Source organism: Taudactylus pleione, unplaced genomic scaffold (genome assembly GCF_031769625.1).
Source record: "Taudactylus pleione unplaced genomic scaffold, aTauple2 ptg000170l, whole genome shotgun sequence".
NCBI classification, from domain to species: Eukaryota; Metazoa; Chordata; class Amphibia; order Anura; family Myobatrachidae; genus Taudactylus; species Taudactylus pleione.
Window position 1 is genome coordinate 954,775 of NW_028284572.1, and position 26,547 is coordinate 981,321.

A 26,547-nucleotide genomic window follows, 5' to 3' on the forward strand; every position below is an offset into this window, starting at 1 on the left:
GTGGCTACATCGCACACAAGTCACAAACACATTAAAAATAAATTTTTGATTTTTTTGGAGCACTTTGAGAGTTACAACACCCTTTAACAGACAGACGCACGCTTGTCGCTGCTGCTTTGAGGATGCAAGTGCGGCTACAGCCCACACAATTCACAAAGACAGAAAAAAAAAGAACAATATTTTAATTGTTTGTGTAGCACACTTTGAGGGTGTCACCACCCTTTAACAGACAGACGCACGCTTGTCGCTGCTGCTTTAAGGATGCAGGTGCGGCTACAGCCCACACATTTCACAAAGACAGAAAAAAAAAGAACAATATTTTAATTGTTTGTGTAGCACACTTTGAGGGTGTCACCACCCTTTAACAGACAGACGCACGCTTGTCGCTGCTGCTTTGAGGATGCAGGTGGAATCTAGACGGGATTTGGAACCGAGGACACACTACCTCCATCAATTGTCTAAATCCCACTGCACTAATGTCGGATACCGGACGCACGTCTAACACCAACATAGCAGTCAAGGCCTCAGTTATACGTTTTGCTTCAGGATGACTGCTGTCGTACTTCATCCTCATCGCTAGGGACTGTTGGAGGGTCAATTGTTTAGTAAAAGTAGTGATGTTCCTACTTCCTCTCTGGGATGATGAACAACTCCCAGCAGCAGCAACAGCACTAGTAGGAAGTGGTTCTTGATCTTTCCCTATTTTATTTTTATCAGAGAAAGTTTGGTCCTCCATTTATGTTATATTGATATATATACGTGCGGCTAAAGCGCACACAAACACAGAAAATATTTTTTTATTTTTGCTGGAGAGTAGTGCACTTTGTGGGTTACACCACCCTTTAAGAAATGAGCCAGCCGGCTCTTTACTTATGGGACACAGGCGCACGCTTGGCGCTGCTCCTTTGTTGATGCACGTGCAGCCACAGTGCACACAAGTCACAAACACAGAAAATATATTTTTTTTTGGTTTGGAGTGTACTTTGGGGGTTACAGAACCCTTTAACGGTCAAGCCAGCCGGCCCTTTACTTATGACACAGGCGCACGCTTGGCACTACTTTGTTGATGCACGTGCGGCTACTGCGCACACAATTCACAAACACAGAAAATATTTTTTTTTTTGGTTTGGACTGGAGTGTACTTTCGGGGGTTACAGCACCCTTTAACGGTCAAGCCAGCCGGCCCTTTACTTATGACACAGGCGCACACTTGGCACTACTTTCTTGATGCACGTGCGGCTACTGCGCACACAATTCACAAACACAGAAAATATTTTTTTTTCGGTTTGGACTGGAGTGTACTTTGGGGGTTACAGCACCCTTTAACGGTCAAGCCAGCTGGCCCTTTACTTATGACACAGGCGCACGCTTGGCACTACTTTGTTGATGCACGTGCGGCTACTGCGCACACAATTCACAAACACAGAAAATAAATTTTTTTTTGGTTTGGACTGGAGTGTACTTTCGGGGGTTACAGCACCCTTTAACGGTCAAGCCAGCCGGCCCTTTACTTATGACACAGGCGCATGCTTGGCACTACTTTGTTGATGCACGTGCGGCTACTGCGCACACAATTCACAAACACAGAAAATAAAATTTTTTTTGGTTTGGACTGGAGTGTACTTTGGGGGTTACAGCACCCTTTAACGGTCAAGCCAGCTGGCCCTTTACTTATGACACAGGCGCACGCTTGGCACTACTTTGTTGATGCACATGCGGCTACTGCGCACACAATTCACAAACACAGAAAATAATTTTTTTTTTGGTTTGGACTGGAGTGTACTTTGGGGGTTACAGCACCCTTTAACGGTCAAGCCAGCCGGCCCTTTACTTATGACACAGGCGCACGCTTGGCACTACTTTGTTGATGTACGTGCGGCTACTGCGCACACAATTCACAAACACAGAAAATAATTTTTTTTTTGGTTTGGACTGGAGTGTACTTTCGGGGGTTACAGCACCCTTAACGGTCAAGCCAGCCGGCCCTTTACTTATGACACAGGCGCACGCTTGGCACTACTTTGTTGATGCACGTGCGGCTACTGCGCACACAATTCACAAACACAGAAAATATTTTTTTTTTTGGTTTGGACTGGAGTGTACTTTCGGGGGTTACAGCACCCTTAACGGTCAAGCCAGCCGGCCCTTTACTTATGACACAGGCGCACGCTTGGCACTACTTTGTTGATGCACGTGCGGCTACTGCGCACACAATTCACAAACACAGAAAATAATTTTTTTTTTGGTTTGGACTGGAGTGTACTTTCGGGGTTACAGCACCCTTAACGGTCAAGCCAGCCGGCCCTTTACTTATGACACAGGCGCACGCTTGGCACTACTTTGTTGATGCACGTGCGGCTACTGCGCACACAATTCACAAACACAGAAAATAATTTTTTTTTTGGTTTGGACTGGAGTGTACTTTCGGGGGTTACAGCACCCTTAACGGTCAAGCCAGCCGGCCCTTTACTTATGACACAGGCGCAAGCTTGGCACTACTTTGTTGATGCACGTGCCGCTACTGCGCACACAATTCACAAACACAGAAAATATATTATTTTTTTAGCACTTGGGGGGAGCACCCCTGATGGACAGAGCACCCCCTGGACAACACTGCAGCACTCCTTTAGGACTGGGACACTGCACAGGACTTTGGAGTGGACACAGCCCCTATGGAGAACTGACTGCACAACACAGTCCAGCCAGCCCCTATGGACTTTGAAGTAGTGGACACAGCCCCTATTAACAACAGCAGCACAGCACAACACAGCCAGCCCCTATGGACTTTGAAGTAGTGGACAACAGCAGCACTACACTACACTACACTACACAGCCCTAACTCCCACCCTCCCTCTTCACTGTCCACAGCCGAGTGAGAAAATGGCGCCGACGTGGGTACTTTATATAGGATCCAAAACCCGCGAGACTCGGAAGGCGGGATGATGACGTTTTGCCTCGATTTCAGATCCGAGTCAGGCGGGAAAAGTCGAGCCTGATTCGGATCGGACTCAGATCGGGGGGGCTCGGGGGGGTTCGGATTTCAGAAATCCGAACCCGCTCACCCCTACTTAAAATTAAATAAAAATCACCTTACAGGCATTTTTATTGTATCCCCAATTAATCTACAGCAGTGATTCCCAACCTCGGTCCTCAGGGCACACTAACAGTCCTGGTTTTAGTGATATCCATGATGGTTAAATCAAAATAATTGAGGTACTAATCAATACTGCTTTTTTTACCTAAATTCCGGGTCTGACCCGGAGGTTGGAACAGGGTAATCTCAGATGACGTCATCTCCAAGCGCCACTGAAGCCGGCCAATCACCAGGCATGCGGCATGATCCACGTCACTGTGACTCGGATCATGCGTTTACACAGCAGGGTTTCACGGGTTATTCCTGTGTTAAACCCTGCTAGAGACCTGGGTTGGATTGCTGGGTCACTCGATTAACACTGCAATAACCCGGGTTTTAGATCTGGTGTAAAAGGGGTATTAGTCACTTGTGCTCTAGTATGGCTATCCCTAAAACCTGGACTATTAGTGTGTCTTGAGGATCGTGGTTGGGAACCCTTGCTCTACAGCCTTTAATATGCTTTTTATCATTTTTCCAATGTTAATAAAAAATGCAAAAATTAACAATTTGGAAAATTTTAAGAGCCCCAAATACGTTGTTTATGGCCACTATTAGACTGGACCCACCACTGCGTCTAGTCCATTGATGCTAGTCGGGGCAATGTGTAACTTTTGGCATGCTTAGTGCTTGTCATTTGTATGGTGACTGCAAATGTCAGAAGCCTGAGTTGTGGTTGTGAAGAGAGACCTGAGAGCTTCTAGAACAGTCACATAAGCATTAATTATGTAGGATGCATGGAAAGAGGAGAGAGCATAGACAATGGCTGTTTTAAATACAATGAGCAATTGTCGACCTAATCACCTAGGGGACCATTAGAAGCATAAGCCTGACAGCAAAATATGGTCAATTAAGAAAACCGCAGGTAAAGTAAAAAATTACAGGTAAAGTAACGTTACATTACTATATTGCACCACTGTAATGAGCTGAGGCACGAGATGGTAGGCGGTACAGTGATGGATTGCAATACACGGCAGGTCTAAATTGGTTGTAGTCTGGTTGTAAGTGATAAGCCACCTAATTAGCTTAAAAATCAAACCTAATTCAAAATCTGTTTAGCATGAACAATTGTGCTGTATTTTACCATGATTTATAGCTCCTGGTAATAGGGATAATCGTTTAATTCTATCTCCAATACAAACTGATAACAAGATAAATTCTCACTACATATATCAATATTATGGAAATGTTGATGTTATGGATAATGTGACTTTTCACAATAAACTGCTGCTTCCTTAAAAAAGGATATGGGTTAATTGGACAAATCAATGCAGCTCTCATTATTAATGTTTGTTGCTGTGATGAGTCTAGTACCGTATTAGAAACATTTGGTTATTAACACACTTCTTTTTATTTAATGTTTTTATTTAGAGCTATATTAAAGTAGACCCATGACATATACTTGGCATACACTGTTAGATAAAATGTCTGTGAGACCTACAGACATTTTATCTGACAGCCTGAAACCCAGCAGCTATTGTGACCATATGCTGTAATATATTGCACCGTGTGTGGCCCATCCTATCTGCTTTCCTGCCCTGGGCACATAGGCATAAATACGATAGGTGCAAGGGGTGCAGCTGCTATGGGACCCAGAGCTTTGAGGGGACCATCTTCCTTGTCAAATACACATGTGTTATATACATTTTCCACCATTGGGTGGTACATAGGGGCCATTACAATCTTTTGCAATGGGGCATTCAAATACCTAGTTAAGCCCCTGCCTGGGGAGGAAGCATTTCCTTGCCCCTCCCCTGTGAAGGAACAGGGAAAATGTCAGGTGGTCGGCCACGGCATGTATACACTGGCAAATGCAGCCGACCTATGATCAGATCAGTCAGACATGTTAGAAGATTTTACATGCCTGATTGTCCTATCATCGCTGACCAGTCATTGCCATACGCTATACATTTATCAACCCAATCTGCCGATAATCTGCAGAACAAGTCGATAATTGCATAATATATATCTGACTTTAAAAGTAGTGATTTGAATAAATCTTTGGCTTAGTGATGCTACTATTTCTCAGTGAATTGATAGATTGTATTCCTAGGCATATTGTATTAGATTATAACACAAATATAGGGCCTGATTCAGAGCCGCTCGTAAGCGGCCGCTCGTTCGTTCCGAGCGATGTTTGCACAACTGCGCATGCGTATGGATCGTAATACGCATGCGCGAACCAGTCAGTGCGGCCGAAAATCATTTGTTCGCTAAATAGCGAATGCCTGCTATTTTGAGTGACATGAGGAGGCGTATGTGGGTGGTAACGCGGGAAGGTGCTTGAAAACGGGGAGTGGAGATCCGAACGCAGGCGTGCTTAAAGGTCAAAATGGGCGTTTTATGGGTGTGCATAATTAATACAGCAGCGTCATTGACTACGTCACTGGGTTATTTTATAGTCAGAACTGCTCGCAAGATTGTGGTAGGAAAAACCAACCACAAGAATAGCGAGCAGTTCATACGCTGGTCGATGTACTCGATTAATCTAATAAATAGCGGACATGACGTAGGATGTGAGCAGCCAGGGGACGTAGATTTCCAAAAAACGACCGCAAGTTTTGTTCGCTCGTTCAGACCTAGAGGCGTGAACAGACCGCAAAGAGCGAACGGTTCATTTGAATAGCCACCCGTTTTTTCTGAACGAGCAAGCGCAAATAGCGTCCGGCTCTGAATCAGGGCCATAGTACACATGCCCTCAAGGAATAGTACAAGCTAAATTTGCAAAAACAAATTATCAAAGAGTCATTTATGAATCTTTAAAAATGTTGACGAGCAGAGTGTTTTGCCATGTGCCGTGTTCCACTTTTGGAAAGTGCTTCTACACAGGCATTTCAACACTTTCTGCAGATGGGAATGTTCTGAGATGGGAATGTTCATGAAGCAAAAAAGCAAAATGTTACCTTTTGGAGTCCTAGCTGTTATCATATTTGTCCACCTCATAATTAATTAGACCTTCTTCATTTTGTTTTTTACCACATGCTGCACTGATCATGCCCTTGAACACAGTGGTGGCATTGGGGTTGGTGACATCCAGTGTGGCCAGTAAACCGTGGCGGAAAAGGGGACGCGGCTCCCTGGTGGGGGCGTGGCCTTATGGCACACCTCTGGTTTTATCAGTGTGGGGGCTTTCCCGAAACTCGCAGAGATGCTGGGCTGCCCTCAGAGACTCTCCCTACACTGAAAAATACCCCTGAGTGACACGGAGCCAGGTGCCAGGAGCGCTGAGAGGAGAGGGAGCGGGTACTAATTACCAGGGTTTGATGGAGGTTCGACCCCTGCCCCTCCCCCTTACCTGTCAGCAGCAGCCTGTGTCTCCCCAGCCCAGTGGGTGGGAGGCAGCATTTTGGCTGTGCAGGGGGGGGTGATCACATTGATCCCCCTGGATTTGCCCCAGACTGAGGGGCATACAGCATAGAAAATTTTATTTTTGTTTTTGTGAGAAAACATGGCCATGTCTTCTTACATTAGGCCATGCCTCCAAAATTACTGGAGCCCTGCACAGCTCTCGACGGCCCTGCCTGGTGTTGCACTGTGATGTTAGTGTGCAGCGCCAGGCTCCCTATCACTGAGGCGGAGCCGGCATTTTGGTGTCACCCCCTCAGAGGATGACACCTGGTGCGTTCCCATCCCCCCTAGTGACACCACTGCTTCAGCATCATTTATATTATGTCAGTGAGGGGACAGTGCATTTGTACAGGTATCATACTTCTACATTTTAATGGTTTAATTATATTGGTAATTGTGGGCATTAAAAATATACTTTCCTCAGTAAAATGCACCTATTTTGTGCAAAGCTCATCCCGTTTACAGTATAGGCAAAAACATAATCTCCACAGTCACCCAGATTATGTAAAACTTTGCATGTTTAGTATTCATTTAAAAAGCTCTACAGCCGCCCCCAGGGACAAGTTTCTGAGTACTCTCCATCCTTTGAAAATAATTTAAATATTTATTCCCACAGCATGTTTTTGCATGTTGGCTCAGAGATAGGTACATATTTTGGCTTGCATGCATTCAGCTAGATAGCAGGAAGTGACTCAGTCTCTCGACTCTTTCCATTAGAGTGAGCAAGCTTGATCACTCATGTAAACAAGTGCAATTACGTAAAAGTTGTTGCCTATCATCATAAAATTTAATTTGCAGTTTCAGAAACGACAATCCCTTTCATTCTGGTAATGAGTTAATTCACATAATTAAATTAAGTCCAGTGGTTCGCCAGCACTGGGATCAGACATTATGATTAAAAGAATGCCTCCCTCCATCCATAGCTGAAAAAAATCATAATACAGCAATGGGAAGAGCTCTAAAATAGTAAGTAGACAGGTCTCTGAACCAACAGAGCTTACGACATGCAAAGGTACAGCTACAAATGGGCTACAATCCCATCACAGAGCAGTTAGGAAAAGTCTTAGGTATACAGGTGCAATTGCCTACCCTCCTGGAATGGCCGGGAGGCTGGCACTCCTGGCCACCTGGAAAGGTGGACAAGTCCACCTCTGCCAAGACCCGCCCCCGTGCAGACCTGGCTGCCACCACCCCTGAGGTGACAGCCAAAAGATCGGCAACTGCAATACTGCAAAATGAATATGTACTTTACCACTGACTGTACATCATAAATTACTCAATTAAGAACTTGAAGTCAAGCCATCTATATACAGGTTGAGTCTCCCATATCCAAAATGCTTGGGACCAGGGGTATTTTGGATAACGGAATATTCCGTATTTTGGAATAATTGCATATCATATGAAATATCTTGGGAATAGGACCCAAATATACACACAGAATGCATTTATGTGTTATATACACCTTATACACACAGCCTCCAGGTAATTTTATACAATATTTTCAATAATTTTGTGGCTCAAACAAAGTTTGTGTACATACATGAAATTCATTTATGTATCATATACACCTTATACACACAGCCTGAAGGTAATTTTATACAATATTTTTAATAATTTGTGCTTTAGACAAAGTTTGTGTACATTGAACCATCAAAAATCAAAGGAGTCATGCCAAAAATATTTCGTATTTCGGAATATTCCGTATTTCGGAATATTTGGATATGGGAGACTCAACCTGTACTACCACTGTGTTCTCAAAATCAGAGAAACACACCATGTTTATATGTATAAACATGTTCAGTATATACAAAGACAGTACTTTAGATATATATTTCTTCTGACAAACAATACAGCAACTTGTCCCAGAAGCTATTACAAATTGATAATCTATAAAAATACTAAATTAGTACAAACTCAATTATAAAATAGCATCTGTCACAAATAAGGGGTCTTTAAATGGCCTACCATACTGTATGTCACCATTTCTTTTTCTGTGATATGTTGGGGATTCTACCACAAATAGAAAGATAGTGCAATATAAAATATTTCCTTTTCACAATTGTTAAACTGTCAAATAATTTTCACTTTCAGTCAATTAGGGACTATAAGAATCCTCCTCCATGTTACTAAGCTTAATAATTGCAGTATCGGTGCATTATAATAGTTTTTTGCTGATGACAACAATCATTTTTGATAATTATTAATTTATTGAATGATATTTGTATTATATGTTTAAAGATTAAATAGAGTAAATGTTTAGAGAATATATACACATTTGTTTATTATAACTTTTCAATGAAGTACAGCGATTTGTAGTCTGTTCCTTGGTAAAAAGGAATGTTGTATACAGCACTGTCTTTCTGTTGATTTTTTATGTCTCTGCTGTTTGACTTAAACAAATTATTTGTAATTGACTCATAAAGAAAAAAATATACAAGGTTATTTCTTGCTACTGTAGATATAAAATATTTTCAAAAAAGGAAAGCTCACATTTCATATTAAGTTTCAAAAGGTTCTTTGTTAAAAGAAAAACAAACCAGACAGAGCTGTAATTACATTCTACAGTATTTGATTTTAATCAGAACAAAATGTAAGGAGATACAATTTACTCAATTGTATCTGTCTGTAATTGCTATACATGTGTTCACTTCATGTCATCCTTGTGCTAATAATAATGGTCCCCACTCAGAGTCCTGCAGTATAATGAACACTTAACAAAGGATGTCTTAAACTTCACAGCAAACTATAGAAGGTACTAGAAGCTTATTATGTATTACTTTCTCCTAGATCTATACTATCCTCCATATTTTTGTGTACATAATTCTGTATAGTGAGATGGTTACTAGACTCTCCAATAGTTTGGGAGCACTAAAGGAGATCTAGACATTAAATAAGCTGAGGGCTACATAAGCACAAAGCAATATAATTGGCCTCATTTTATGTAATTGGTTAGAGGTTAGGAAGCTCTTGCTAGGTAGATTAATTGGTTCGTTGTTATTGATTGGTCATAGGATTTGGCCTAATAGTAGGTTTTGGGGCGTATACCTTTGAAGGAGCTATTTAAGGAAAGATTTGAATATGGTACAGCCTCTTTTCAGTTTGGAAGTCCCACCCACCCGCCCAAAGCTTTTAAAGTTATCTGTTTGTTTGTCAGAAGGCAGGAAGACACTACTAGCCAGTGGCCACAGGTGGCATAAGTGGTCGTTGTGGGGCACTTACCCTTTTGAAAGAGACAGCGGGTATGTCCTACCCCTGTGGGAGGACAGCGGGCGTTTCCTTACGGAGCGTCCACACTGTGCCATAGTAAAGGGTGGTGAGTCCTGCACAGCGCAGGTTATGCCATTATAGAGGGGGGGGGGGCGTTTTAGTCATTTTTTAAGAGAGTCAATTGGTTAGAGCTGATGTTTGGTAGCGTCCTTCTTTGCCACCCTTATTGAATTAGAATTAATTATAATAAATAAATAACGTTGATCTTTAAAAAATGCAGTGGTGTCTTTGTCATTATTTATTAGTATTAAGCTAGCTTGCTGGTTTATATACAAGTGTTAATTGCAATAAATTAATGGATGACTTAAAGCATGGGGAAAGCCCTGAAGATATTTGGTCAGCATAGCTGATTGCAATTGTAAGTGATGGCACTTAACAAATACAGGGATTCAAGGAAAGTGCCCTCCACCAAATACTAACGGTGAGAATGGGTTAGTTTTTAAGAATACTTAATGGGAACCCATCTAAAGATAGATATATATACAGTCAGGTGCATAAATATTGGGACATTGACAGAATTTTCATATTTTGGCCTCTATTCACCACCACAATGGCTTTGAAATGAAACAAACAAGATGTGCTTTAACTGCAGACTTTCAGATTTAATTTGAGGGTAATTACATCCAAATCAGGTGAACGGTGTAGGAATTACAACAGTTTCTATATGTGCCTCCCACTTTATAAGGGGCCAAAGGTAATGGGACAAACTAAACAATCCTAAATCTAACTTTCACTTTTTAATACTTTGTTGCAAATCTTTTGCAGGCAATTACAGCCTGAAGTCTGGAACGCATAGACATCACCAGATGCTGGGTTTCATCCCTGGTGATGCTCTGCCAGGCCTCTACTGCAAATGTCTTCAGTTCCTGCTTGTTCTTGGGGCATTTTCCCTTCAGTTTTGTCTTCATCAAGTGAAATGCATGCTCAATTGGATTCAGGTCAGGGGATTGACTTGGCCATTGCATAACATTCTAATTTTTAGCCTTAAAAAACTCTTTGGTTGCTTTTGCAGTATGCTTCGGGTTATTGTCCATCTGCACTGTGAAGCGCCGTCCAATGAGTTCTGAAGCATTTGACTGAATATGAGCATATAATATTGCCCGAAACACTTCAGAATTCATTCTGCTGCTTTTGTCAGCAGTCACATCATCAATAAATACAAGGGAACCAGTTCCATTGGCAGCCATACATGCCCACGCCATGACACTACCACCACCATGCTTCACTGATGAGGTGGTATGTTTTGGATCATGAGCAGTTCCTTTCCTTCTCCATACTCTTCTCTTCCCATCACTCTGGTACAAGTTGCTCTTTGTCTCATCTGTCCATAGGATGTTGCTCCAGACTGTAATGGCTTTTTTAGATGTTGTTTGGCAAACTCTAATCTGGTCTTCCTGTTTTTGTGGCTCACCAATGGTTTACACTTGTGGTGAGCCCTCTATATTCACTCTTGTGAAGTCTTTTCTTGATTGTTGACTTTGACACATATACACCTACCTCCTGGAGAGTGTTCTTGATTTGCCCAACTGTTGTGAAGGGGTTTTTCTTCACCAGGGAAATAATTCTTCTGTCATCCACCACAGTTGTTTTCCGTGGTCTTCCGGGTCTTTCGGTGTTGCTGAGCTGTCCGGTGCATTCTTTCTTTTTAAGAATGTTCCAAACAGTTGATTTGGCCACACCTAATGTTTTTGCTATCTCTCTGATGGGTTTGTTTTGATTTTTCAGCCTAATGATGGCTTGCTTCACTGATAGTGACAGCTCTTTGAATCTCATATTGAGAGTCGACAGCAACTGATTCCAAATGCAAATGTCACACCTAGAATCAACTCCAGACCTTTTACCTGCTTAATTGATAATGAAATAACGAGGGAATTGCCCACACCAGTCCATGAAATAGCTTTTCAGTTGATAGTCCCATTACCTTTGGCCCCTTAAAAAGTTGGAGGCACATATGTAAGGCACCGTTGTAATTCCTACACCGTTCACCTGATTTGAATGTAATTACCCTCAAATTAAATCTGAAAGTCTGCAGTTAAAGCATATCTTGTTTGTTTCATTTCAAAGCCATTGTGATGGTGAATAGAGGCCAAAATATGAAAATTCTATCAATGTCCCAATATTTATGCACCTGACTATATATATATATATATATATATATGTATAAATATATATATATATATATATATATATATAAAATAAAGAGTGGAGAAGAGAGCACCTCCTAGTGCAGGCTCCACTGACCAACATCCCCCACCCAGTTATGATATCGGGTTTTTCATAGCATCCTGAGAATGTGGACTAATAAGGTCATTTGTGTTGTTAAAAAGTGGTGTTTCCACTTTACAAGGTACACCCCCATCCACTTAGAGGTGATTGCACCTGGTGGTGGTTAAAATTCATTATACAATACTAGGATATTGATACACCCCCATCCACAAAGAGGTGATTGCACCTGGTGGTGGTTAAAATTCATTATACAATACTAGGAATACTTATACAATAGTTCTCCACTCTTTATTTTATAAGATTATATGTTGTTGGAACAACAGTCTTTGGGAGAAGAAGCAGCCACCCTTGAGATTTGTGGAGTGCATTTGTCAAGGATTAATAAAACATTAATCTGACTAAATACATACTAAGCGCTGTTACCTTTTTTTCTTTATATATATATATATATATATATATATATAAAAAAGCACTAATCCACGGCACTCACCATTCCTAGATTTGGGGTGCAACATGGTATGTGACCACATTGTTTAAATAGAAATCACAGGGTCTCTGCACTCACCATAATAACTAACAATAATAATAAACAGTGGGGTTTTTGTTCATGAATAGATCAATGCATTTAAGCTTGCAGCCCCCGTCACGGGACCCCACTTTACTGCAAGTCCCTACTCTATTGCTCAGAATTATAATATGGACATAGCCATCACATTAGTGTCAAACTCAGGGTATGCTACCAAGGTTTAAAGCTCACAGCAACTTTGCTTTTAAATGTGAGACAGTTACCAAGCACACCTGTTGCAAAGCACCTAGGAAAACAGCTGACACAAGTTAGATAACTAGTTAAAAAGGGGTTCATGAGAAAATGTGATCACAAAAATGATTAATTATAAAAATGAATCATAATAAACAAAAAGCACTAATCCACGGCACTCACCATTCCTAGATTTGGGGTGCAACTTGGTATGTGACCACATTGTTTAAATAGAATATATATATATATATATATATATATATAATCCATATAAAGCCCGCACTCACAGCAGCATGTCCAACAGACTGGGGTGCAACCTCAGTGTAACCACAATTTGAGGTTCACAAATGCAAAATTACAGGTTGGTGGGCGCTCGCCATTGCACCAATAGAAATATAATTTATTTGTTACATACCACCAGTGTTATAGCACATGTTCCGGCGTGTGAAAAAATTTTTCTTAAATTAATTGGAGGGCAGTAACTCGGGGTTTGCAAGCAGTGCTACCACCCATGGTAGCAAGGCCTAAGGCAGTGGTTCCCAAACTGTGCACTGTGCACCCTGCGGTGCCTCGGGACACTTGCAGGGGTGCCTCAGGTTGGTGGTCCAGCACCATATCAAATTATTTATGGCAATATAATGTAAATATGTGGACAATCAGAAGCTCAAACCTGTTCACCACCACTATATAACAGACAGGTAAGAACAATTTACTTCACTTTACTACTTTACTAAATTTTTTCTGAATTTTTCAATAACAAAGTTTTGGCTTAGGGGTGCCATGAAAACAATGCCGATACTCTAGGGTGCCGTGATTCAAAAAATTTTGGGAACCACTGGCCTAAGTAATTATAGATCAAATCTTCCTTGTGACACTTCTGCTATGTAAAGCTTGTCCCTTGCTCTCTATATATAGGATGTGAGCAATATAGGACTGTTAAAGGTAGTGTCGGTACTTATGATATAAGTGGTCAAACACCCTCTTACCCAAACATGAAGCCTGGGCTGCAAATGAGGGATGACCCAACAAAATTGATATTCAATAATCAAATGATTTTATTAGCTAGATTATTGGCATCATATTACAACTCACTATTGTCATGGATAAACAAATTTTTAAAATAAAATTGTTTTAACTATTGTAATAATAAAAATAACACATATCTCTCTTTCTCCAAATAGGACTCAAAGCGGGTGACAACAATGGTTAGAGGATTAACTAAAAATACAAATAATTCAAAAACACAGTATCACAAGTTAAAAATCAGACACACAAATAAAGCATAAAAGGAACATTCAATTCTTACTTAAAACTGCAACAATTTGCATGGCACCTGGTCGCTTCCTCAGGCATTTTTGAATGGGACATACACTGTAGTAAATTAGATACTATTCTGGCTAAAGTGTTAAAGGGTTGGATGTACTAAAGTTCTAAAGTGAAAATGCGGTCAAGAGAGTTTGACCCCATTCCCCATATGTAAAACGCTTCAGAAATTGTAACTTTCTGGAGCTTGTACCCAGTTGGCAACGCCATGTATAAATGGCATTGCCTAATAGAAGCTTATGGGCTTCTTTTCACAGTGTTCCCCATAAGGGATCCAACAGGATCCCTCCCAGGGACCCCTCATGTGTCTGGCATGCGCATGTGCAGAAGGACTCCTGGGTCATAAACTCAGAAATCCTTTCATCGCAAAGGACAGATCTTTTTGTAAGAGCTGTCCTTTGTGATTTTAATAGCATTTGTAAGTGCATATCAGCGTTATTAATGCCAGTATGGATGCAGTAAGTGGCGGGATGTATCGCATCCATAATGCCATGCTTGATACATCCCGCCCACAGTGTACTGTGGGCCTGATTCATTACGTATCGCCACTGAAACATCGTACACAGATCGGTCGATGGTACGTACTGTGCATGCATATGCAATGCAATGTGAATGCGTGAGGTAACATTGCGATCACTCTGCAAACACACGCAGAAAGAAAGCCATTGTAATGTGAGTGACGGGAGGTCAGCATTTGGGGGTGGTGACAGGGGAGTGGTCAGAGAAGCGCAGGCGTGACAGTACGTTTGAACGCTGTTACATGGGCGTGCATAAATTATCCACTGTAACGGCATACGCAGCCTGAGTACTCACTGCGTGCGACGAGGTTAGCAATTTCTGAGTAAGGTCAGAGCTGCTGTAATTGTACCGATGTATACGCTGGACTGCAAGGTATTATGGATGTGAGATAGTGGTAGTGGGTGTCTCTATGCTTTGTGATTGCATTCATTAGTATTAACGATCTGTAATAAATCAGGCTCTGTGTGCAGGGGCGTATCTATAATGGGTGCAGGGTGTGCGGGTGCCCAGAGTCTACTGCTTCTGCGGTGGCCAGCCAGCCGCTTTATTTGGCTGCCGCCCGCCAGGGAGAGAGGAGGGGGCCCTGCACAGGGAATACACATGGACCCCCTCCTCTCTTAAGACACCCCTGCCTGTGTGTGTAGATTTACAAAAAAGGACAATTGCCATTTTACTGAACTATTTACCTGAATGATCAGAGAACCTGTATCTTCACAAGGGTTTACTACTAGCACTTTTAATTACTACAACACAACTACAAGTATAAAAAAATAGTTATGCTCAAAAGAAACTGTATATTTGAGCCTCCTTTATTTCAATCATAAATGTACTGTCATTATTACATGTTTCACTATCATACACTTCTATGTTTTTAATTAATTGCTATTATAGCACTTAGAAATGTGAAGTCTAAATGTCCCTGTATCAGGACAAGTGGTCATCTGTTGGAAATAAAAGGAATATGATGACACCATACGGATAGGAAGAGTTCTTTACTGTAAAGGTGACTAAACCTACAGAATTTCTTACCACATGAACTTGTGGTGGAAAACTCCCAGGCTCACAGTATTAAAAAATGGACATAAATGATATCTGTAAATGTTATTAGTAGCAGGGCCAGAATTAATGATGGGGCAGATGGGACTACAGCTCCAGGCCTCCACATAAAAATAGACCCATCATGACAATATAATGATGTCTAGCCATCATCTAGCCACATGGGCGGCCATAAATCATCATTATTAAAATTAATTTCTATTTTCCTGACTAAAAGTTTGGAATCTTTGTACTTTTATGTATTTAGTTGGGCAATGGGGCTGCTAGTGTAGTGGGTGTACCATTAACATAACACTGGCCAAACTCACAGAGCACTGATTACAGCTCCTCTACTTCTACCAACAGGCCCTTGATCATTTTCAGCGCCAGGCCCATGTGATCCTTTATTCCCCTGATTAGCAGAGAACACTGTGGTGTAGACTGAGAGAGTGAACTATTCCAAATTTAATTGTTGGGGTTCAGAGTGGATTTTTTTCCCCCTGTGAAGCTAAATTAGTGACCTGTGTACTGGGAATTTTGTTTTTGTCTTCATATAGACCTACACAATTTTTAAATATTATTCTAGAGAGACCTGCATATTTTAACAACCCTACTATGTAATCTATATAATAATCAGTTATATAATAATCAGTTGTCTGTCCTATCTCCAACATGTGCAGTTTGAGCCTATGCACTCCCCTCTCCAAATAGCTCCCACCATAACGACGGGACAGACCAGTGGGAGGACCACTCTGTGCCGGTTACAACAGGATAAATATACAATGGGGTGGGATGGAGTAGAGAAGGGGCAGCACGGGATGGGATAAAAGAAGCTGGGAGTAGGCAGAAGGGCTGGACAGGGTTGAGAGGGTGCAGCACAGAGCAGTGGGTGGACTGAAATGACCAGGGTTTTTTTTATTAGTCATATACACTTTCCCATAGCAGTGCACATAGAAGCTGCAAAAGACATCCCAATTAAACTGTAGTTCATGCCCTGATTTTTGCCATTCAAAGCATTTGTTGGTAAGCTTAGCTAGATACCAAGTGCTAAGCCATATCTGTAGCCCCATCTACATTCTTTAAACCATCATTATTAAAATGATTTCTGCTAGATGCTGTATCAATGAACTTATTGTTTTGTTGTGTACCTTATAAGTATTTTTATTTCAATTAATACTTCCAAGATGTCAGTAATTTAACAAAAAGATTTTTGTTTTGATGTTTCATTGTAAATTTAATATTATTCATATAGTTTTTTTATGCTTTTTGTGTTTTTCACAGGAGACAAGTGCAAATCGGCAGAATATACAAAGATGAAGAATGCATTACTAGATTCACAGAACCAGAAACACAGCAGAAAGGAAAGCGAAACGGAAAATGCAGACAGATTAGGCCTAAGAAAAGTCTTGGTTGATCAGATGTTCAAGTACTTTGATGGTGATAGTAATGGACTTGTGGATATTAATGAAATATCCCAGGTAATTTACTGACTTATAACATACATTACGTTAGACAAATGTAATTATTCTGATTTATGGGTAAACAATGCAAAATATAAACAGATAACATTACCTATAACTTAGAGTAGTCTCAGGGGATAAATATGATGATAACCATGAATATTCCAATACTAACATTAGAGATAAGCAACATTGGTAGGATTTTATTTATAAATCAGGTTTTTCATGGAACAGCTTTTCGGAATTGATGTAAAGATTTTTTGAAACAAACTTTCAGTTCCATATTTGTATTGCCATGCCGTGATATGCCATTCTGCTTGGTATTTGTAATTTCAAAATGTATGGAATTTAGGAGTCTATTCATTATGTTAATTATCGGGGTCTGAACAGACCCCGAAGTAATTAACAATAAATCTCGATTGCGAGTGCCGGAGCAATTCATCATTGCCCCGGTGCGGAGACAGCTGATCTGAAAATCAGCTGTCTCCCTGAAGCGCTTCACTGCTCCTTTAGGACAATGAGACACGTACGCACGTGCGACCCATAGCCCCGACTTCCGGCAAAAGGAGCCGGACAGGGGGGAAGGAACCGGGCAGGGGCGTAGGGATCCGAAAGGATCCCTCTTCGCGACCCAGGGCTTCTTCCCATAAAAATTAAGTGATGATGAATAGGCCCCTTATAGTCTAAGACTAAAGCTAAGATGATGAAGATCAATTAATTCTGCTGTGCCGTGTTATTGGGGTAAGACTAGAAAGACTGAAAGCATTTAAGACCAAATTTCATCAGAAAAATTTGCAACATTTTGTGGCCAAATTTAAAATATGGAACAGTTTTAAATGTCATTCATCTCTAAGTAAATAAAACAGGAAAAATATACAGTGCTCAAAAAAACAAAATGTTAATTTTCAAATATGAACCATATAGGTGAATTGCTAATGCTTACATTTTACCACAGTTCTTTTGAAAAGTAAAGTATTACTTGACAGCTATAATAGCAGGATTATAATGTATGCTGGGCAAGCCACTCCCCTGTACATGTGACCTGAGCCGTAACTAGACTTTTTGGTGCCCTGTGCCAGAAATAGCATTGGCGCCCCCTTCATTTTTCAAAGGGACATAATGCACCCAAAAAAAGGGCCATGGCTTCATGGGGAAGGGCCAGGGAAGAGATAGGAGAGGCCAGGAGATGCTGAGGATGAAATAAGAGGAAGCTACAAGCAAGAATGATAATTAACAGAAATTTGACAGGCCCAAACAGCGCCCCTGACCTGTGGTGCCCTGTGCGATGGCACCGACTGCACTACCCTAGCTACGGCCCTGCATGTGACATTTTGATGTTGCAAGCAGCAAGGCAGGGGCATATCTATAATGGGTGCAGGGTGTGCGGGGAACACGGGCCCCTGGGTCCAGGGGGGACCCGCACTGCAAACCCTGCACCCATAATATTACTTACCTCTCCGGAGTCCCGCATCGGCGCGGAGGTCCGGCGCTGTAAAACGACTGGAAAATGGTCGCGGTGGCCATTTTCCCATTATTTGCGCATGCGCAGTACTGGGAAAATGGCCACCGCGGCCATTTTCCCAATGCCCTGTGCATACAATATAGACTCTGGACACACTCTAGTGTCCTGAGTCTATAACTCCGGCGCTGGCCGCGCACAGCTCAGTGCGCTGCCGGCTGCAGGGCAGAGAGGAGGGCAGAGAGGAGGGGGCCCGTGTCGGAGACTGCATACAGGCCCCCTCCTCTCTAGAAATGCCCCTGCAGCAGGGGCATCTTAATGACTGTGCACACTTCAGCTGCCCAGGGCCCCATAATTCTAGGGGTTTCCAGCAGGGGCAGGCTAGGCTGCAGGGTATCTACACGGAGTGCTCGGTCGTTTGCACTGTGTCCTGTATAACAGGATAACAGAAAAAACTCCTTTGTGGGGCACTATTATCTATTAACAACTGTAGAGTAATAGAAATATGTTTAAAACTTAGCTTTTATTAAATATGCACCTAAAAAAGAGAGAATTTATCACCCATAAAACTCAAACATTGTACGTACTGTACCACAGTGTGTGTATTGTTTGAGCTTTGTGGGTGATAAATTCTTTCTTTTTTAGGTGCCTATTTAATAAAAGCTAAGTTTTAAACATATTTCTATTACTCTACAGTTGTTAATAGATAATAGTGCCCCACAAAGGAGTGTTTTCTGCTATCCTGCTATACTGGGATACAATTTGGTTCTGTGCATAGGGCAGCAGACTGAGAGGGAGGCAGGGAAAGATGCATTTTCAGGAGGCCCCCCATAGTTTAATCACACCTACAGTGCAGAGTAAGAACTGCACTGAGTGCTGTAATGGAGACATGAGGTAGGTGGAGTCCGTAATCCTTGCTTAACCTTATGGGGTTTTTTTTGTTTAGCATTGATTTTGCTAAAAGTACCAATAAATCTAAAAGTTTAATTTTATTGATCGTTTAAATCTTTATTCCTATGAATGGGTGGGTAGGGCCCACAGTTCATTGCTTTGCCCAGGGCCCTGGCAACCAAGTAGCCTGAGGTTGACTAGCTTGAGGTTGACTATACCTTGCCGCAAGCACTGCGATCACTTCAGTGTGAAATACAACCAGGTGACGTGTACAATGACGCAGCCTGTTAATTATGCATGGCTCTGAAACTATGTTGAAACACTCGTACCTCCACTCCCCTGTTTCTAGTGGCCTGCCCTTGTTACCACCCACAAATGACCTCTCCTGTCCCACATTCAACTAGGCTGTCTGTGCTGGGCGAGCGAGCGCATCCCAATCTTTCGCAGAGGTTAGCGCAGGCGCATTGCGATACATACGTATGCGCAGATTGCAAATATCGACCAGCTACAAGCGATTGCATCCTAGTGAGCGGGCCTGAATCAGCTACTCAGTAGAGCATCTATGTACTGACTCCTAGTGCCATTCTCCTGTGTCATTCCTGCATCTGGATCACCAGCGTGTGTACTCAGTACAGCATCTGTGTACTGACTTCTAGTGCCTTTCTCCTGTACCAGTCCTGTGTCTGGATCTCCAGAGATACTCCCTAGTGCAGCCCAGGCTGGGATCTCCAGTGTTGTCTTGTTTTCTTCAGTACAGACCAGCGCTAAAATCCCATGGTATTCTTTGCATTCATTATTCTGCGTACTCATCTCTGCTCCATATCTTTACACTGTGTACGCAGTCTTTTAGTTATCTTACTCCTAGTGTCATCTCCTGGTCTCCTCGTCACTCCCAGGTACCTGATCAGAAGGCTGCAACCTGCTCACTTGGTGTGGCAAAACCTAAATACCAATAGGAGGGGTCACTGGTGAAGACCACCAAGTGGATTAGGCTCCGTGCCTCTGGTTAGGTTTAGCGAACCCCTGGGTTTGACCATTAAGGAGGACATTATTACTGTCACCCCATCAGTTGCTTCCTAGCCACCCTAACTCCCTGGCTTCCAGTCCTCCAACTGAGGAATTCCTTGTGCCGGATCTTGACACTGACAGGTCCTGTTCACCCCCCTCACTGACAGGTGCTTTCCGCCCAGCTGCCGGGTCTTCCATGCCGGCACACGTCCACCCCCCTATCTGCTGCTGGGTCATATCTGCTTTATCCCCCCCCCACTTGCTGCTGCTGGGTGATCTATGCTGGCTCCCATCCATCCCCTGCTACCAGATCATACCTGTGCTGTCCACCCCCCCCATGCCACTCTGGTGCCGGCTGCTCCATGCTGCCAGGTCCTGTCTCTGAGGTGCCACTGGCTGCAAAGTCCTGCTGCCGTCTGCTGGGTCCTGTCTCCGAGGTGCCACTGGCTCCACTGTCCTGCTGCCACCTGCTGGGTCCTTTTGGCGACATGCCACTGGCCCCACTGTCCCGATGCTGCCTGCTGGGTTCTGTCTCAGAGGTGCCGCCGACTCCACTGTCCCGCTGCCTGCAGGAGCTGCGCTGGTGAGCAGCCACTGACAGGTAGCCGAAGTACCCTGCTGCTTCTCCCGGGCTCCTTCAGGGGAGCCCTGGACTGACTGGAGGAAGCGCCCCTTCCCGCTCCCCTCCCCCGTCCACTTCGGTGCACCTCCCAGCCAACCCTGCTGATGGTGTCCCCGACCCCCGCCGCCACAGACCTGCTCCTGCTAAGACAGATCAGCCCTGCAGTGCAGTCCCCCAATGCCACTGCTGTACCCTCTCCCACCCCGGCTCACTGGAGGAGAGCTCATGGAGCCAGGAGGCAGCATCAGACAGGTAAGGGGACACAGCAGGGAGGGATCATATCAGAACCGTCTGCTGTATCAGATGCTGTACACCATCACTGTCAAGTTCCGGAACTTGATGAATTTCATAATTTCCAAAGTGTGGAAATTAGCGAAGGGCAATTGTAAATCTCCTGCGTTACATGTTTGATGAATGGCAGTGATACTTAATTTCCACAAAAAAAGTTGAAAATCTTAATTTTCACGTATTTTGGTAGAAATTAAGTGATGATGAATAGACCCCTAAGTGAGATTCATGAGAGAGGCCCTGCACAATCCAATTTACATATTTATGTGGTTCTTTGTCATTTATTGCGTAAAAAATATGCTTGTGACTTTTGTTTTGCAGAAATAGAGTATAGAGGTGTGGCCAACAAGCCATAACCAAATCCATTCTGAATAGGTCATGTCCCCAGTAACTCTTCCTATCCCAGCTCCAAAAACCCTATGTTGGGAGGTAGGCTAATGGACATGTAAACAATAAAGCAGTAGGGAGGGCGTAGTAATGGGCTATGATTGTTTCAGTGGGTGATCATATGTAGACAAATTCATGGATGGATTGCCCTGGGCTTCAGCATTGCCCAATGCCCATAGCATTACAAAGTTACTGTAATTCTGTCACTGAATGAATGTCAGTTTCCTCTTCAAAGTTTTAAAAGTATGAAATCATGGCTGGTGAAATTGTTAAATGATCAGAGATTCTTTAATGACTTTGGGCTATTCAAAGATGTAAAGAGAATTAGAAATGATATAAGGGTACAATAAATAACTGAGTGTTTTAGATCCTCTAATTAAACTCCTGGGTTTCATAACTAAAATAAATAGTAACATTGTCTTTTCTAATTGGAAACAAAAAATGTACGTGACATGCAACTCCTCAACGATAAAACAATAATGATACAAGGGCTTCTTTGTCAGTATGATACATGATTTGTCACAAATGTTGTCTCTAGTGCTTTATTAAGGATAACTAATATCAGGAAACAGCATAACTGTTTAAAATGCAAGTATATCTATAATTGTATATTAATGTATGTGAAAGGTGTTGTATTACTAATAAAATACACAGTTATGGCTGTTTTTATACTTAACTTCGTGCAGCCATACAGAGAGCAGGGCTGTGTGGGCGGCACTTTCACCGCCCCGCGCCCCTTGCCTCTGGCTAGCAAGGTGCTTGAAATTACACCATGCAGCCAGCGGCATCACCCCAGTGTCCCTTAAATGCTCCTGACAGGCACCCTGCAGTGTGTGCAGCTGATCTAGAGCTTCCTCAGGATGCTCCAAGTCAGCGCTGCACATATCGGTGCTGCCGGCCCCACCCCCTCCGTGCAACATAATGATGTCATGAAGTTGGGTGCTAAAGGGGTGGAGCTAGCACAGGGCGCATTTAAGCCCTGTTATGGCTCAGCTAATAATGCCCTCTCTGCTGTCTTTTCCATTGTTCTGCAGCAGGCTGCCATGTTAGAAGAAAAGTGCTTCACTTACACAGCAGACACAGGGCCTCATTCAGACCCGCTCACAAGCGGGTTCCTGTTGAGGTCCTGCGCACGTGCAGCGGCCGCACTGCGCATGCGCAAGCCCCGGAGCAAGAGAGAAATTCTCTCGCTCCGGGGCTCACAACAAAAGGGGCGGCTGTCGATGGTGATCGACAGCTCGCACCATTTTGTAGGCGGGGTGGGGGGTTGGCTGGCCAAACAGAGGCGTTCCCGAAGGAATGCCTGCCGTTTGGGGGTGGCCCCACTGACATCACTCGTGATGTCAGTGGTGAGCCTCCGGCTCTATTAGAGCCGAAAGCTCACTGGGGCTTGCGGCAGACGAGACCCTACCACAAGGGTCTCGTCGCAAGCCCCGATGGTCACGATGATCTTGACCATCGCTACCATCAACCTGGCCGCTTGCTAAAGCGAGCTTAGCGAGCGGCCAGGAGACTGGCACTTTACAGAGAAGTGGTCGCCCTCATTCAGAGAAGTGGTCGCCCTCATTCAGAGCGGCTCTGAATGAGGTCCACAATGTGGATGGCAGCTTGGTTGTAATGCACTGGTTGGATATTAAATAAATATTGTATAAAGGCATTCTCAGTTGTTTTTTACCTGTTTCAGATACCTTAGGACAGTGTTCTAAAGATGTGTGGGGAATACTAGCTGTCTGTTTTGGAATGGATAGGCATCAATTCATCTTTAAACAAAGCTGCTATAAAATGTTATGTTACATTTTGTAAACATTGAATTTTACTTACTGCAAATTATAAAATTATCAATTTTGACATTTCATTGTCCTTTACCCCCTTCACTGCTAAGTGGGACTTGCCCTCTTCACTGCAGGAGTTCAAATAGGAGGATGTGGGTACTCACCTAAAGTTCCCTCCTTAGTAGTTACTGGGAGTTGTGAGAGGTCAGGACATGATTACATAAATTTGCATAGGAGGCATGATGATGGCATTAAGCTCCTCCCCCACCTGGTACTAAATTAAAGATTTTTTTAAAAGCCAGGTATTAGGGCAGAGCATTAAAAGTGATCTATCTCCCCTATTCTGTCACCTGCAGACTTAGTAGTGCCTTTATTAAAAAGAAGAGCGTGCCATCTGACATCAGAGATCAGGGAATTTCATGTCCAGTTCTCCCACATTTGATGTGGTGTGTTGTCTTCTTTTCAAAATGGTGTACAATGTTTGGCTACTATATTATTTTATGTTTTGTTCAAACAAGTAAGAAAAAAATACATTATTTTTAAAGAGAGATTTTGCTATGAAACTTACGGTATATGTACAATGTGCCTTATTGCCTTTTTGGAAAGGAGGATTAATGCCAAAGCAAGAACTACAAAGTATTTCTTGATGGAAAATAAAGAATACAGACATTATCTTTTAGTTCACTTTTTTGCAATGCCAATTAGATAAAACAAACAAACACATTTTTGCCCATTGTGTGTAGATTGTTTGCCATGTGATGAGAAAGAAGAAACTAATGATATTTTCTATAAATTAAGTCTTCTAGAAAAAAAAGTATAATTTGAGTGACTTCCTAAAAAGTGGCAAAACAGGCTAAGCTGTGAAGGGGTAGCACAACAAGGCAAACTGTTTTGAAAAATAAACAACCTAACGCATGAAATGAGGACACCAATTTATTTAATGAATCCAGAATATATTATATATATAGTAAATGGGCATGTTTGAAACCATTTTTCAATTAATGCTGACCCCTAGTGTGTAGCTGTAGGTTTCCAAAGGCAGAAGTGGAGGACTTTTAGCCCTCCCGTCACCCCCCCCCCCCCCCATTTGATTTGTCCTTAGTTTTTGGAGGTATGTGCGGAGGATGAGTCCTACTCATCCTTAGAACTTAAAGTGTTAAACTGAAAAGAGAACCTATGAGTCTTTAAAATTGAAATATGTAAAATAGAAAAAAATACTACAAATATTTACATATTCTTTAAATAGCAACATCTTTAAAAGTGCAAAAATCTTCAGAGATCTTTAAAGAGATCTATTTAAATCTTGATCTTTAGCAGAAAATGCTATACAAATTTATTTTAACACTTTTATCCTGAAGCAAAATGTAATAACTAGGTTGGTTTTGCTTTTAAATGACTGCAGCTTTAAAACATCGGGCAATCTCGCCAGTGTCTCAGCAATTGCTGCAAGTGCAGGCTATTACATTTTACCCTAGGTTGGAAATATGTGGTAAATTACATACGTTATTAATATCAGCCAGGAGATATGGCGTTGCAATGAGTGTTCCTGCTCCATCAGGGTATCAGGTTATTTGATGTAAGTGGCATATGACTGTGTCATATCCATTGTGATATCCTCTTTAGGGAAACATTTCCATGGCATAAGTCTTTCCTGACAATGGATATAAATATTAAATAATAGTTTATATTTTCATTAAGAGTCAAACTTGTTTATGCAAATACATATAAGCAAGGCACACCAGAAATAAAAATAAAAACTACCAAGTTGAATCTGAATGTGTACATATGTATGCATGTATTAGAGGTGAGCGGTTCGGATTCTGAGAAATATGATAGAACCGAATTTTGGGATACCAAGTTGAAGCAAGTCGTGGCTTGCTTTGGTTCTCAAAATGAAGCAAAACTTAATTTTCCCAGAAATGTCAGATGGTGTGTGGTTTGTATTGGATGTAAGTCCCTCCCTCATGATTTTAGGTGCCATTTAAGATAGGAGAGTGCATGCAGAGGGTTGTTGGCTGTAGCTGTGCTGCAATTGTGGCCATTGGAGAGAGTTGTAGGTGGTTGGAGTGGATGGAAAAGAAAGCATCTTTAATCTGTGTATTTGTGATAATCAGACACTATAGCAAGCAATCACCAATACGGGCTCCTCCTGTGTATGTTTAAAAGTGAACTACATTTACAAATGTTTTCACAAGGGTATCCCTATCTACAATATATACTGTATTCTGTATGAGAGCAGAGACAGGACTGTGAGCTTAGTTGATCAAAGATCTAGTTTTCTCAGTGTCGTGATGTCAAGAGGAGATAAAGCGACAGACACTATAGCTAGCAATCTGCATAGGCTCATCCTGCTTGTGTTTGAGTCTAAATTGCACTCCCTGTGTACCAATTTAAAGGGTATATTGTGCATTCCAGACAGTATTGTGATTGCAAGCATAACTGAGAAAAAATACTGTGCTGTGTTTGAGTGAGCTGCATCCCAAAAAATACATATTTTTTGAGTTTATTTTATTCTTTTAATTCAAGTTAGATATTTCAAGGGAAGATTGTGTGTGTTTGAGGGGCAGTGTATACTTACTGGGTGTTTTATTCCCGTCAGCTGCACCCCAAAGTATTAATAGCTGAAATAATAGATTTTTTCAGATTTTTCTGATACCTGGACACAGATAGTGGCCAGAGCATGATATGCCGCCCACAGACACAGTGGTGTCTACAGTGAGTGACACGTTTGCCCCAGTGTGCCCCTATCATTCACTTGCTGAACACCTGTCCCTCCTGCACTAGGGACACACTTCCCCCCAGGACAGCAGCATCCATCTGGCTCCAGGGTCACCCAACAGCTGTGACTCTTCACCGAGAGCACCAAGCACAGTGTGGGGGAAAGGGGCATGTGGGCACCATGGCCCTTCCCCTGGCACTGATCATATGGATAGAGACCTCTACCAGCTAGTGGTCCAGGAGAGAATAAATTTGGCTTCATGCGATCTGAGACTGAATTTCACCCCAGCATGTAGATAGGCTAGTCATCGTGGCTGCGGGAAAAAACCCACACTGC

At 42.4% G+C, this 26,547-nt stretch overlaps 1 protein-coding gene across 2 annotated transcripts in view; it reads left to right on the top strand.

Annotated features, from left to right (window-relative positions):
- FSTL5 (follistatin like 5) overlaps positions 1–26,547 on the top strand; it is a 658,814-nt gene that overhangs the window by 355,125 nt on the left and 277,142 nt on the right. For both annotated transcript variants that reach the window (XM_088475339.1, XM_088475340.1), the window contains exon 5: positions 16,887–17,083. In XM_088475339.1, the coding sequence (XP_088331465.1) occupies positions 16,887–17,083 (197 nt within the window). The remainder of the gene's footprint in view (positions 1–16,886; positions 17,084–26,547) is intronic.